Here is a 15,911-nt window from a genome sequence, read left to right on the forward strand (position 1 = left end):
ACAGGAAGCGACTAGAGGCTGTTATCTTTGCAAAAGGAGGATCTACTAAATATTAATGTCACTTTTCTGTTGAGGTGCCCATACTTTTGCACCGGTCAAATTTTGGTTTAATGCATAGTGCACATTTTCTGTTAGTACAATAAACCTCATTTCAATCCTGAAATATTACTGTGTCCATCAGTTATTAGATATATCAAACTGAAATGGCTGTTGCAAATACCAAAATATTTAGAACTAAAAATGATTAAGATTAATAGGGGTGCCCAAACTTTTTCATAGGACTGTAGGTGAAGAAGTGCAGGGACGCCTTGGCCCAATACAGTTATTAAAACTTGTGCTAGAAAATTGGCGTTATTTAGGAAATCTACGCCAGTTCCACACTGGAGCAGATTTCTATTCTGGCACACGGGTAGGTGTCTTATTTATGAAGAATACAGAGTACGGTGTAGGAAACACCATGGGTGATTCCCATAAATATCTGTGGAATACTTGCACCGATATCCTTCTTTTTCATCTAATGTTGTAGCTAGAGATGTTTCTCATAGGCAAACAAATTGTCAGAAAGGGGCTGGGGCTTTAGCAAGAAGTATTGAGCCTTTCTATACAACTTCAGCATTGTTTCTGTATTCTAGACATAGATATTAGAATATGATATATTATGTGTATGAACAGACAGGACAGACAGGTAATTAAAGGGGTTTTCCATGTTACAGATTTTGATGACTTAGGCTGGTCTTACACGGCCATAATGTAAGTCCGCAAATGGTCCGCAATTGAGGGTTTTCAATTGTGGACCATTTGCGGACACACTATATTCAGTGCTGCCTCTTACGCCACCAGATATTTTATCCGTGGTGTGCCGGGCCGCAACCGAGTTCCGCAATTTATAGAGCAGGTCCGCAAAGGCCGTGAATTCACGGCACTGCACGGACTCGCCCATAGAACTCTATGGGCGAGTGCGGTAGGACACGGGCGTCTGCGATATCTATGTTGCTGATCAGCAACTTGCGGACCGTAAAATCAATATTGTTGTAAGACCTGCCTTATACTAAAGGTCATTGATATCAGATTGGTCAGGGTCCAATATTCCCACCAATTAATTGTTGTCAATAGCTGCCAGTGCTGGAACTAACACAGAGAAAGTAACCAGAAGCACAGGCCAGTTCTCTATGTATTGGTCCAGACAGATTACTGCAAATTGTATTTGTTGGCTTGAATATGAACTGGGCTGCAGTAACCTGGCCTGGCCATTACACAGAGAGCGGCGCTGCGCTGTCTGTTAAAGAGGTACTCCAGTTTTCATGACTTCATTTATTTGTACATAGAACAGAACAGTACTCATACATCATACACTTTTGTAATATACTTATATTTAACATTTTGCTCACAATTTATTTTCATCAGTGCAGTAGTCTCTTTCCGTCACCCATAGGAGAACTGGATAGGACTAATTACGGTGTCAGTCAAGTGACCCCTGACATTCTGTTAATTCTCCAGGAGTCAGGTTAATAGCGCCTGCACCTCCTCAGTTGTTTTTTTGTATTCAGTTGTATTTTGTATTTAGTTAACTTTATTAATAAAATTACATTACCTACAGACAGCCATATTACAAATCTTCTGCAGCCAGACAGCCATGTAAATACACAGAGTGAAGTAGTTATAATAAAAATCTGTTTCCGTTATTAGTCTTATTTAATAGTCCCATAGATGTGTCATATGTGCCAACCAAACATATGTATGTAACATTGTTGCTTACAGGCTGAGGGATATGATGTGTCACATGAATGGTGCCTTAACTAGTCCTATTCTTTTAGCCCATAGATGCGTTACTCAGGACTGATCCATGGGTGATACTGTTCTTCTGCACAGCAATGGACCCCTAGTGAAACAATAAATATATGTGAGAAGAATGTTAACTAAATGGATAACATAAAATGGTATAATCTTGAGATCTATAGACAGATATATTTTTTAAAAAAACTGAATATCCCTTTAATTCTGGGTGCTGCATGCAAGAGATGCTTGTGGGGTTGTCAGACCTTCACCAATATGATGTTGATGACCTATTCTAAGGATATCTGTAACCCGCAAAATCTTAAAAAAAACAAAAAACAAAAACAAATTGATAACACATTATAGAAACTATGCATAAAAGCGCAAACGTTGTTAAAATGTGAGCTTGTATGGTGCCTACTTCATAAGGGTGTATTCACCAGAGTTTGTAATGCAATTTATTATATTTTTTTTATTCTTTTTGAGTCACATTGGATAGTATTCCATTGCGGCTGCATTGTAGACACTCAGGAGTTTCTGATGGGAGCTTTTATGGGAACAGTTACTACATTTATTATGGGGACAAGTTTAAAAAAATTACACTGGAGGTTTTGGAAAACCCTTTTAGGACAAAAAGATTTGCTAAGTGAGGTACACTTTATGGTTGTAATGTTCAAATATCACATTTTATATACTGACATCATATAATATCCTGATGTTTTTTCAAGAAATTAATGTTAGCCTGCTTAATTTTGTTTTTCAACAAAGCTCCCAAGTCTTGTGCCACCGTTGATGCCGACTATGATGCTGCCAGCCGTAACAACCAACACTACTACAGTCAGTATTTTCAGATAGAATGTCAAAATAAAATTCATTTACTCACTGCTTTAATTTTAAACTACACTATGTCCTATCTGTTGTGGTTCCTTTACATATATATATATATATATATATATATATATATAGCAGAAAACTCTTATTTAAATTCAGTTTTCCCTGCCAGAGCCTTTTCTGAGCCTTTTATAGAACTTTCCCGCATAGATTATTCATTCTGCAACAAGTTCCCAAACTTTCATATTTAGTTAGGAACTTCCTCAAAATTAGAGGTCATAGAGATGGGTTGGAAGGGGTACCATGTCTCCGTAAGGAGAAGTTGCCCTTATCAGGCTTCCATGTGGTTTGTAGAGTCTTACATGGTGTACTAGGTATTCTGGATAACATAATATGCTATATTTTCATTGATGGAGAAAGGAAAGCTTGCTCTAGCACCACCTTTTGATAGGTAGCATTCTATAAACCAATGCCTGGTTTTCTAAGAAACCAAGAGAGACTTGGAGGAATTTATCAATCCCTCTACGCCAGAAAACCATGGCAAAGATGTAATGCATCCCCCATTGTGAGCCCTGTGTGCCACATTCTGCCGTTTATTAAGAATGGCATATAAAACAGTATAATAAATCTGCTCTGTTGTCTGGACTTAAAGCCAAACCAGAACATGTTCTAGAGAAAGAAAGACCAATCCAGACATCTGTTTTTGCAGTTTTTACCCTTCAATAGTAAAAAGCAGAGTAGGGTTTGGCTAGGTTAGGCTAGGTTCATATTGGAGACTCTGCCCCAGAAACCGCCAAAAATCATCGGAGAGAAAAGTCCTGTACAGAGGACTTTTCTGTCCGCCAGTTTCAGTATAAAAACAGAGGATATCCAGCGGATCCCATTATAGGCTGACTGGCGTTTGGGTCCCTAGACATACCCAAACTACAGAGACCTGTGTGTAGATGTGAACCTAGCCTGAAAGGATATAATGTGAATTCCCTTTTAGTAATTCTGGGAATGGAATATGCAGATAAGTTCCCCTTGATGAACAGACGAAAAATTGCTCTTCGGCCACATTTCGATGTAGTCTCTCCATAGACATTTTTTGGTAGCCAGGGTCGGCTTAACCATGGTTAATACCTTCTTATGGTGTACCATGAAGTCTTCATAATCCAGTCATATAGTGCTAATATTATACTGCTAGATAGTTATCAGAATAGGACAGCATGTGCAGGTGCATTTTGTGCACTGTGTGAATGAAGATTGCATGTTCTGGGTACCAAGGCTAGCGACGCTCCTTTCAATGGTAACAGGGGATGTGCGTGCCTTGTGCAGCTAGCCATACAGGCAGCACATACTCTTAAGACCTCTCCTGAGGATAACCAAATAGTTTCCATAATGTCACTGCTACTGGAACAGTTGGACTAGTCCTTCAATTAAAGCAGCTTGCAAAAAAGCAGCATAGATTTTGGGATAGATCTCTAGGAGATCTGTTAGTATGAAATAGTATAGATTGGGAGCCTATCTGCTTTCCATAATACATGTTATTACCGAGAGTGGGAAGACTTTGAAAAGAACATACATTCTAGAATCACACATGTAGTTTGTGAAACCAAAACCAAGAGTGGACTCCAGATAAAATGGAAATTTAAAGGAAGGACTTATTCTTCCCCTTTCCACTGCACCCATTTTTAGTTTTGACTCAGAAAATTGTCAAAAACTGAAAATGTGATTCTAGCCTAAAGGTGGCCAACACATTAGGCAAACTTCAGCCAAACCCACCAGCATTGGCAGGACCTACCAACATTGGGTGTGCGCTGACTTTCCCTTGATGGGAGATCTGTTAGTTAGTTCTTCTTGTAGATGTTTCTACACAAAATGGCTGGTACCAGACGTTTTGTTGTATGGAGATTTTACAATTACACATGTGGCTGACCAGTGAACTACTTTCACTAGTAACAGAGGTACCCGCTGTGGCTTATTCGGATCTCTGATCAGGGGTAATAGCTGTTGGTTGAACGCTTATTGGCCAAACAAATATTCAGCCCACAGATATATGAGATTTATGGCCTCCTTTAGAAGATCTTGTTGATCAAGATCAAGGACTGAAGATATTCCCTAAACAATGCACAATGGTAAAAATTATTATTCTGACATACTGAAGTGCAGCAATCTATTCATCTGTATAAAGCAGGTTTGGATAGCAACTTCCTCAATATATAAATAATACTTTTTTCTTATCAGGCAACTGCACCTGGAACAGAGACTGTGAGCTGTAAGTACTGTTGTGGGGCTATAAGGGAAACTGGTTATAAGTAGTTTAGATCACCATATATAGTCCCTTATATGATACTTATATGTGGCATTCTTCAGTTTATACAATAAAAAAAAGTCACAACAGCTTTGTTTTCCCTTCACTTGGATGACTTTATCACAAAACCTCAATTTTATTTTATTTTTCCTCTTTTATGTCTTGGTTGTATTTCCATCACCAGTGACTCAACCAACTCCAACAGTGAGTAGAGAAGATCATACTTACTTTCCCCACTTTTTATTTTTGGACACTCCTTAGTTTTAATGCATTTAGGTGTGTGTGTCTTGACAATTAAACAATTTTGCATACATAAATAATATTTTAAAAAATTGCTAATTTTTAAAGGTTTTCTGTAATCATGTTAGTGGTGGCAACCTGTTTTCTTGATCCATTGCAAAAGGATATGACCACGAATGCAGGAACTTTTCAACAGCTTGAAATATAGCCATAATTTCTTATTACTGTATATACTCAAGTATAAGTACCGTATATACTCGAGTATAAGCTGACCCGAGTATAAGCCGACCCCCCTAATTTTACCACAAAAAAACTGGGAAAACTTATTAACTCGAGTATAAGCCTAGGGGGGGAAATGCAGCAGCTACTGGAAAATTTCAAAAATTAAAATGGTCGGAGTTTTTGGGTGCAGTAGTTGCTGGGGAAGGGGAGGTGGTGTTTTGGTTTTCTGTCTGCCCCTTCCCTGAGCTTGAGGACTGTTTTTTCTTCCCCCACTTGGGATTCAGCCTGGCTGACTATAGGGTATCTGCAGTGCTCCTATTAACCCCTCCCGACGGAACAGGAGCACTGCAGATACCCTATATTCAGTAGACCGGGCACTTTCAGACACAGGGATACCTAATGTGTATGTGTCTCACAGTCATTTTCTACTTTTATATGTATTCTAGGGAAAGGAGGGATTTAGAACTTTTATTTTTTTATTAAATCTTCTTTTTTTTTTTTTGTTTGCACTATTTTATGGGAGATTCTATACATTAATATTGTGGCTGGTCAGAGACTCCCCCTCCTAAAAAAAAAATATATATATATATTTTTTTTTTTCTTTTGCTGACTCGAGTATAAGCCGAGGGGGGCTTTTTCAGCACAAAAACTGGGCTGAAAAATTCGGCTTCTACTCGAGTATATACGGTATTTATCTTCTTGCACATGTAATGTCCCTATCTAATAACCCAGCCTCAATAAGGACATCATGGCTGAATTTCTGATTGTGTACAGATCCATCGGTTTCCTACATTTATGGTCATATCCATTAGCAACCGATCAAGACAACAGACTGTCACCTCTAAGATGGTAAGGAAATGTTTAAAACTTTGCAAACTTCTTAATTACATTTGCAAAAATGTTTAACTTTTAGTTGTTTACAAATCCAAATATGGTTATGTCTGTGGGAAACCCCTTTAGTTTGCGGCGTAAAGACTTGTATAACTAGACATATGGAATATATAAAGTACATATGTATCACACATGTTCAGTTTGTGCGTGTGAGATGTCTGCTGTTTATAACAATCATTTTTGCATCTTTCTTTGCACTGTATATTTACAGACACAGAAAACAGCTGCAGAAGAAAGTTCCACCTCCCAAGACATTCCAATAAAGGTTCTTTACTCCACTATTATTTATTTTTTATTCCTTTCTTAGGCTAAAGCCACACGAACGCAGCGTTTTTTGTTGCAAATTTTGCTGCTTTTTTGAGCCAAAGTCAAGAGTGGCTTGAAAAGGAATGGAAACTATAAAGGAAGTATTTAGACGATTCTCTTCTAGTTTGTCCCTCCTGACGACTTTGGTTCAAAAAAACGCAGCAAAATCTGCAACCAAAAATGCTGCACTTCCGCAACGTGGGGCCTTAGCCCTACAGTCATTAGACTTTCATGGCTTCAGGCAATTTTGCTATCATTACACTGTAAATAATGTTACAAACATATGAAGGTTTTAAATTGTGTACTCATGATGCATAATGCTTTATTATTGCATTCAGGGTTGAACTAGCCCATTGGGGTAACGGTGAATCCCCCCGGTTGGCCATGTGCATTTAGAAGGATTAGGCAATGGAGGTGCAGCAATGGCCCCTAGTCACTTACCTCTCCCTGCTCCTAGCCAGAGAGCCCCCGGTACGCTGCACATTACATCATCATGACGTGATGTATGGTGCACAAGGGCCCAGGGTGCTGCAGGAAGGGGAGAGGCCTTGAGCAGTAGTTGGGATAAGTAAGGGATGCAGACAGGTTCTCCCTGGTTTTGCAAACTGGTTTTAATAACCTGATCGCAAAACTGGGGAGAAGTGGTGCCACCGACCTGGTTCTGCTACTAGTAGAGCAGAAAGTCACAGGCCACATTGAGCCTGTGGCCTACAAGCTAAGCTCCGATACTTACCTGACAGCTTTCCGACACCTCCTGCTTCTTCTTGTTTTGGTGCACATGATGTCACATCAGTGCACCCCAAGCAAGAAGGAGCGGGACTGGTGAGCAGACAGGTAAGTAATGAAACAATACAGCTATGGCAGGGACCAGTGAAGGGGCCACTGTTTTGGCCATATAGTGGTACCTTTACTGTTTTCCCCCATACAATGGCCCATTAACTATCTCCCCCCATACAGTGTCCCCTTCACTGGTCCACCTATACTGTAAGGGGACCATTGATGAGGCTATTATATTGTTATGCGGGATAATATCCTGGGGACATTAAAGGCGTTGTCCAGGATGACATTTTTTAAAAAAAATAGGCCGGAGCAGGTGAAAAAACTCAACTGCTACTCAACTGTTGTCCCCAGAATCTCGTTGCCCCCCGTCTGTGTTCAGTCTCATGGTAGTGCCTCATTTCTAGAAATCCTGTACCTAATTGGTTGTAGCAGTCATATGAGGTGCAGGACTCCCAGCAAGAAGGCACCAGCACAAGACTGAATGGACACTGGCGGCGGACAACGGAGCGCCGGGGACAGGCAAGTATGTTTTGGTTTTTTTTCTTTATTTTACACCTCCCGCTCACCACATGGGATGCTCCAATTCCCAAACAACATTTTTTTAAAGGATTTATCCATATTTCTAATATTGATTGTACTTAGGCTAGGCCATCAATATCACATCTGCGAGGGTCAGACAGCGAAGACCTCTGCAGATCAGCTATACCAGGACATGCGGCTACAGGTAATTGTAACAATTCTAGGAGCCATGCTGTTCACTTGCCAGGTAGTGCAGTGCTGCACATTGTATGGCAGGTGAGCAACATGGCTCACGACATGTTATTTCCTTTAGCCGCCCTGTCTCAGAACAGCTGATCTGCAGGGGTCCTGGTGGTGGGCCACTAAAAAAATTTCACTGGTGGGACCTAGACATTCAGTCTGACACTGATTGCATTATAGTATAAACATCTTAGAAACTGTGAATATAACTAAAACTATCAAGTTTGTTGCATTACATATGTGGTAATTCATCATAGCCCTTGACAATAATAGTATGGAACAAAACTTTCAAGCAGATGTGAAAAAAATTGTTTATAGTTTATTTTTATCAATTAACAAAATTAAATGAGCAAAAAGTAAATCTAAAGCAAATCAATATTTATTGTGCTTGTATATATACATCAAGAGTTATGGTCTGACCTAAGCTGACACTTGCATAGGGCAATATGCTGACTAGTGCATTTGTAGGAAGTAAAATGCGTTTTCTGCATTGATTTTTTTATTTATTTATTTTGTTCCACAGAAGTCTCTATGGACTGAGCACAAAGCTCCAGATGGGCGTACCTACTACTACAACACTGAAACCAAGCAGTCCACCTGGGAGAAGCCAGATGAGCTAAAATCCAAAACAGAGGTAAGAACTTTACTTCATGGAAAGGTCATGGATACATAAAACCCAAGATAAAAAACCTTGATGTTCTATAAAGTCATGACCGTAAGAAAATTACGCTAGAAAGTGAAGTATTTCTCCCAGAAAATTATTGCAATGTTACATGTTCTGTTATACACATGTCTATTTAAGTTGTGTGTATTGGAACAACACAAAAAAACAGAGAAAAAAAATGGAAAATTGAACATAATTTAATACAAAATTCCAAAAATGGGCCAGACAAATTTGTTGGTTCCTTTTCAAAATTGGAGATTCAAAGTCCATCTCCAGAGTTCTTAAAGGGGTTGTCCCACGTCGCATACTCACCAGTCTTCGTTCCTTTGAAATCTTCTGTCTTCCGGCTTTGTTTCGTCATTGGTGGGCGGGGTCACATATGCAAAGCCAAGCGGCGAGATGCCGCCGGCCCTGCGTGCGTGCTCATAGATCAGTCTAGCCTACACAATGCAAATACAGACCCGACAGGGTGTCGGGTCTGTATTCGCATTGTGAAGGCTAGACTGGTCTATGAGCGTGCACGCAGGGCCGGCGGCATCTCGCCGCTTGGCTTTGCATATGTGACTGTGGAGCGGAATAACAGCATCGCTTCTGCCGCTGCTTGCTTCATGCAGGGCAGAAGCATAGCGATGTTGCTGGCTTCACCTGTGCCGGCGTCTAACAGTCCCCAGCATCTGCCTCTCTATTACAGCGGATGCCGGGGAGTGTTAGACGTTAGAGTGTTAGTGCTCCTCCGCCCCCCCCGCCCCCCCCCCCCCCCGGAATAGCAGCATCGCTTCTGCCGCTGCTGGCTTCATACAGGGCAGAAGCATAGCGATGTTGCTGGCTTCTCCTGTGCCGGCGTCTAACCCTGCATTGGCGGCCCCTTCCCCCAAAGGGTAAACTACCCCCCCCCTCCAGGCTCGCTCCCGTGCACTTAGCCCCTCCTCCCTCCCCCCCTGAGAGCAGGCTGATAAATCACTTGACTCATGAGCAGCTAGGTCAGGGCTGTGGCCACAAAAAAATGAATAAAGTAAGATAGTGGACAAACAAAGCAGTTTTGCTGAAGCAATGTATTTAGGAAAAGTCTTACATTCACATTAACAAGCAGTATAGATAGAATCCTTGTGATGGGACAACCCCTTTAATGTTCCTTTGTCCATGATGTGCAACATGATCAAGAAGTTTACTACCCATGGCACTGTAGCTAATCTCCCTGAATGTGAACGGAAGAGAAAAATTGATGAAAGGTTGCAACGCAGATAGTCTGGAAGGTGGATAAGCAGCCCCAATTAAGTACCAGAGAAATTCAAGCTGTGCTGCAGGCTCAGGGGGCATCAGTGTCAGTGCAAACTATCTGTCAACATTTGAATAAAATTAAACGCTATGGCAAGAGATCCAGGAGGACCCCACTGCTGACACCGAGACCTAAAAAAGGTAGACTGCAGTTTGCCAAAATGTAAGTAAGTCAGACAAAATCCTTCTCAAAAACGTCTTGTGGACAGATGAGACCAACGCAGGTTTTTTTTGTAAAGCACATTATTCTACTATTTACTGAAAACCGAATGAGGCCTACAAAGAAAATAACACAGTACCAACGGTCAAATATGGTGGAAGTTCAAAGATGTTGTGGGGTTGATTTGCTGTCTTTGACTATGGTTGCCTTAACTGTGTGCAATACATTATAAAATCTGAAGATTACCAAAGAATTTTAAGTCTCAATGTAGAGTCCAGTATCAGAAAGCTAGGTCCTAGCTGATGGGTCTTCCAGCAGGACAGTGACCCCAAACATACTTTAAAAAGCACCCAGAAATGGATGGAAACAAATCACTGGAGAGTTCTAAAATGGCCAGCAATAGTTCCGGATCTAAATCCCTTTGAACACCTGTGGAGAGATCTTAAAATTTCTGTTAGAAGGCATCCTTCAAATATGAGAGATCTGGAGCAATTTGCAAAAGTAGAATGGTCCAAAATTCCAGTTGAGAGGTGTAAGAAGCTTGTTGAAAGTTATAGGATTATAGTTATTATTTAGTTATAGTTATAGGATTTCAGTTATTTCAGTTATTTTTTTCTAAAGGGTGTGCAACCAAATATTAAATTAAGGCTGACAGTAATTTTGTCCGGCCTTTTTTTGGAGTTTTGCATGAAATTATTTTTGCTTTTTTTCTCATTTTTTGTGTTGTTTCAGTACATACAAACTAAATAAACGTGTGTATAATAAAACATGTGTAATTGCAATCATTTGCGTGGAGAAATACTTTCTGGAAAAATTTTATGAGTGCCAACACATACGGTCATGACTGTATTACCAGTCTGTAGGTTCCTCAGGGAGTTTGTGGAATATTTTGTGTTTTAGAAATAATTTATTTTGAAGTGTAAAGGGGCACTCTCACTTCATGGAAATATTTCCACCCATATTTTTCAGAATAGATTACCCAATGAACTATAAAATGCACATAGGTTTATATAGTAAATGAAGAAGACCTCATGAAGTGTCCCTAGTTGTCCATCAGTGTTTGGGTAGTGGGGGTCCAGCCACAAGACATTGAAGGGGCTGCAGTGACTTATTTACTCAGCTCTCCAGGCTCCTGTTCTGTGTCCTGCAGTATTTTGTCTCTGTGAGGAAACTGAGCATATGTACTCACTGTTCAGCTTTCCGTTCTTGCCCTACACTGAGAGAGTACTGTGCAGCTGTGATCAAGTCACACAGTTCTCCCTGTGATTGTGCAGATTACTTCAGAGACTCTTTGCCTGGTTATCAGTGGGATTGTGGCGCCACTTGGCTCTCTGACTGTGGGCTATACAATATGCATGTTATTTACTAAAAATATACTAGCCAGCTATAGCCCATTGTTACGTTTATGTGGTGTAAAAGGAAACACACACAAATATCACATGTAAACTCAAAGATGTTGCACTGGTCCCAATGAAATCCAGTATCTTGGCATTGCAAGGTCCTTTGGCCCTCTTTCAGACCTAGCAGAGCAGGGTAGCTTGAGATGCACATTTTGCAGCTGAAGATTGAGCATGATAGTTATTTTTTCAGCGTCTTGCTCTGATCACGGCCTCCTATTAAATACAATGATTTTTAGGCATAATCCATCTCAAAATCAGTTTCAGATTCCGCTGTGTGAACAGGGCCTAAGATGGAATAATCAATTATACCTTTGCATTTTCTTCTGCAGCTTCTTCTCTCACAGTGTTGTTGGAAGGAGTATAAATCTGATACAGGAAAACCATATTACTACAACTCACAGACCAAGGAGTCACGCTGGACCAAACCCAAAGACTTAGAGGAGTTAGAGGGTAAGGAGCCAGTGGTTAATATTCCGATTAGTTTACAGAGCATTTTGTTACTGCGGCATAGTTGACATTCTGTATTTGGCTAACCTTTAAGTTTATTTGCCTAGTTTACTGATGAATACTTCCTACAGAGCACCTCTTCAAGGGTAGTAATAAAATAACTGCAGAATAAGAGAAACCGGTATACTCTGGTCACTAGTGAGGACAGTGAGCCAGCATGTAATCTATCCACATGGAATAATAGTAGGAGATTAGTAGGATTTATAGCACTTACCTCATCAGTTTCATCAGAGAGGGTAGTGTTTCTACCATGACCTAGCACCATCAGTGCTGCCTTTCAATAATTCATCACCTACACAAGTTCCCACTGCCTTTACTTATTGCTTGGTTGACACTAGTAGTCTGAGCAGATACATCATCTACCATCAAAAGCAAAAGTTTGATTATGTGAAATACGCCTAAGAGAGATACACTCATACAACTGGGGTTTGTTTTGCAGTGTTGATAAAACAAGAAGAAGAAGCTGGGTGAGTTATACTGCACACCCTTTTGGGGCATTTTGTTTTGGCGTATATAACATTACTGTTTATTATTCCGGCATTGTAACTTTGGGATACATCTATCAATACTATCGATTTTTGCAGTAGTTTTAGGTATATTTAGGAATCTGTCATATGAAAGCTACAAAATTGTGATTTACCATGAGACAAATATTCTGCACAAAGGATGTAGACAAATATTTGGTGTAAAACATGTAGACAAAATCCAAACAGAAAAATCGTAACACGCGCACGTGGGGCGCACAATGTGAATTTATGGTCCACGAAGTAATTGTTTTAAATTAGTTAGGCACATGCGGTTTTATATACAGCTAGAAAATCAACAATATGCTAAATTCAGCACCAGGACTGGAGATATCGATGCCGTTACCGATCTCTGCCCATTGTCAGAAGGGCGTTTCTGACAGTCTAGGTGGGCTGTGAGGAATGCCCCCCCCCCAACAGTACCCATTCCTCACCGCTCAGCAATGACGCTAAACTGTAAAGAACGCCCCCAAGTACTCGTCTATGGACGAGTACTGTCAGGGGCCATTCCTTATAGCCCAGATAGACTGTCAGTTGTAATGGCACCAAAATCTCTATTCCCTAATAATAATAATAAATTTTATTTATATAGCGCCAACATATTCCGCAGCACTGTACAATTTGTAGGGTTCAAATACAGACAGATACATAACAAAGAACGTCATTTCACACAATGGGACTGAGGGCCCTGCTCGCAAGAGCTTACAATCTATTCCCTAATGGCACATAATGGAAAAGCCGACTGAATTCAACGCACTGTCAGCTTTCTAGCAGTATATAAAACCGCATGTGCCCAAGGACATGAAAGGTCCACTTTAAATCATTTTAAACTTGGTCTACTTTGCAAAAGAGAATTTACGACATATTTGTTCTTTTCTGTTTTATAAATGTGCCGTAACGAGAGACACTTCTAAACCAGGACCATTATGGGGCACATTTTTCTTTAGCCTGTCATATTTTTCTGTTCTTTCTGGTGCACACTCTTCATAAATATGTGGTAAATGTTGTGCACCGTAATTTTTGGCGCTAATGTAGACCGAAAATTGTCATACTTCTATTGTTAAATATACCCCATTGTGTTACTATAACAACACAGTGATATCACAGTATAGGAATTTTGCAGGGGTGGGAAAAAAATGTTTGTTGGTGAACAAAGTTCACAACTCCGCACACCAGATATTCAGGTGGTTTTTATTATAATGTTCAGTATTATCTAGCAATAAAATTTGAAGTTTTGCCTGGATTTTCATCCTTGAACAGAGCCTGGGCAATTGCAGAGAGCCATTCAGCACTCTTTTATCATTGGGTCCGACTCTTTAAATTTTGCCAGAGATTTCATTTTAGGTCATATGCGAATATGCAGTGTTATGGCCACGGCAGAAATACCACAGGAAAAAACGATGCATCGGATCCTGGCTAATTCCATCCACACATTGCAGAGAAAAATTCACAGTAGAAATGCTGATATTTTAAAAACTGTTGTGTTTTTGTAAATCGCAGCATGTCAATTATATCTATGAAAAGACTGGCATTTTCCTTATGGGTATAACAGGGGCAGAAGTACCACAGAGGAATACTCTATGGACTTTCAGTGAACAACTCTGCGGAAAAAAACGCAGTGCACTTCCACCAAAGTCTTTTCTGTAGCATTTTTTGGAACCGATTCACTGCATGGGCCCTTAGCCTTAGATTGAGGCCCCATATTGCAGAAACGCAGCTTTTTTGTTGCAGAGTTTGCTGCGGTTTTTAGAACCAAAGCCAAGTATGTCTGCAAAAGGAAGGAAGGGAAATATATAGGAAGTTCTTATATTTCTCCCTTCTGTTCAGTCCACTCATGGTTTTGGCAACTGGAATAGTCCATTGTCTGATGAAGGCCTATAATATGCCCAGAACTTCAAATCTTATTGGTTGATAACTTTCCACATTGTGATAAAAGGCGTTTTTTTTCTTTATTGTCTTGTTCGGCTGCTCATCTACTCCAGTACAAGTATTTGAGCAGCGCAACGCCTGATCTGCGTACATTTGAAGACAAGGTTGATCCTTTATCTTAGCGTAATTTGTCAGCCATGACAGCCTTGGCTTTCACTAGTGATTTTGAGGCTAATCAGCAAGTAATAAACCCGCAGCGGAAAGCCGAAGCTCTGCTTCAGTATTCACAGGGCCTGAATTTGGAGAGGAATCTGCTGAAGGGATGAAATACTGCCTCAAATTCCTCTTCACTTTCCGGCATGTGAATGGCCCCTTAGTGCTTCTTTTATATATTTCTTTTTAAGCCACTTCTGGCTTTGACTCAAAACCCGCAGCAAAATCTGCCACAAGAAATGCAGTTTTTCTGTGCGGCTTCAGCCTTCGGAGAATTTTATGATTAACAACACTTATAATAATAATAATAATAATAATAATAATAATAATAATAATAATAAATTTTATTTCTATAGCGCCAACATATTCCGCAGCGCAGTACAATTTGTAGGGTTCAGCCACTTATGACATATTGGCCTGCTCTGCCATGAAAATCTGATATGTAGAGGCATCAAGTCTGAGACTTCCAGTCCCACATACTAAGGTGGGCCGCAGCAGCTTATAGATTGTTGTTTTATTACGTATAAGAAACTTTGCTGGAATATTTTCAGGATTGATCATGAAAGCAAGTCTGCAGCCTCCAGTCCTCGCTCTACAGCAGCCTCATCTGACACTGAAATGACACCTACTGAGGAGGTATCTGTGTTGCCGCCCAGTGTACCCGAGCCAGCTGACACCGCTGAAACAGAAACTTCACAAGACGACGCTACATATAACCAGAAGGAGCTGATCAATAGGTGAGGTCATTGATCTGTTAGCAGTGTGCTCTATGGAAGTGTACCCAAGTAACTTGTACATTATAGGTTTGCTGCAGTTTGTTATCCACCACTGACTGTTCTTAACCCTTAATTACTATCATGGTGTCTATCATAATGATATGTGTATGATAGTGGTGTATGATAGACACCATGATAGTACTTAAGGATTAAAATGGCGAAATAAATACATATAATGCACGTATGTATGGAAAATCACAGTAAGCAATCTTCAAAGCTCACAGTGGATATTACTGATGTTTGCAGTGAAACTAAACAGCATATATTTCTTCTTTTGAGGTTTAAAGCCCCAAATCCAATAATCTCAGTTCCATCCATCGCTCAGTTGTTGCGATATAGTATTTTTAGGCTGTGTGGGAATCCCATTCCCCTTTTCAGGTACCATAAAAAGCAGCGTTTCTTGCCGTGGTGGTTTCTGCTGGTTTTTT

General features: G+C 40.2%; 1 protein-coding gene across 4 annotated transcripts in view; it reads left to right on the top strand.

Annotated features, from left to right (window-relative positions):
• PRPF40B (pre-mRNA processing factor 40B) overlaps positions 1-15,911 on the top strand; it is a 55,230-nt gene that overhangs the window by 8,711 nt on the left and 30,608 nt on the right. For all 4 annotated transcript variants that reach the window (XM_075265516.1, XM_075265518.1, XM_075265520.1 and 1 more), the window contains exons 4-11: positions 2,542-2,610; positions 4,831-4,861; positions 5,082-5,101; positions 6,462-6,515; positions 8,619-8,729; positions 11,924-12,044; positions 12,541-12,568; positions 15,259-15,444. In XM_075265516.1, coding sequence (XP_075121617.1) covers positions 2,542-2,610; positions 4,831-4,861; positions 5,082-5,101; positions 6,462-6,515; positions 8,619-8,729; positions 11,924-12,044; positions 12,541-12,568; positions 15,259-15,444 — 620 coding nt within the window. The remainder of the gene's footprint in view (positions 1-2,541; positions 2,611-4,830; positions 4,862-5,081; positions 5,102-6,461; positions 6,516-8,618; positions 8,730-11,923; positions 12,045-12,540; positions 12,569-15,258; positions 15,445-15,911) is intronic.

The sequence above is a fragment of the Leptodactylus fuscus genome, chromosome 2, assembly GCF_031893055.1.
Source record: "Leptodactylus fuscus isolate aLepFus1 chromosome 2, aLepFus1.hap2, whole genome shotgun sequence".
NCBI classification, from domain to species: Eukaryota; Metazoa; Chordata; class Amphibia; order Anura; family Leptodactylidae; genus Leptodactylus; species Leptodactylus fuscus.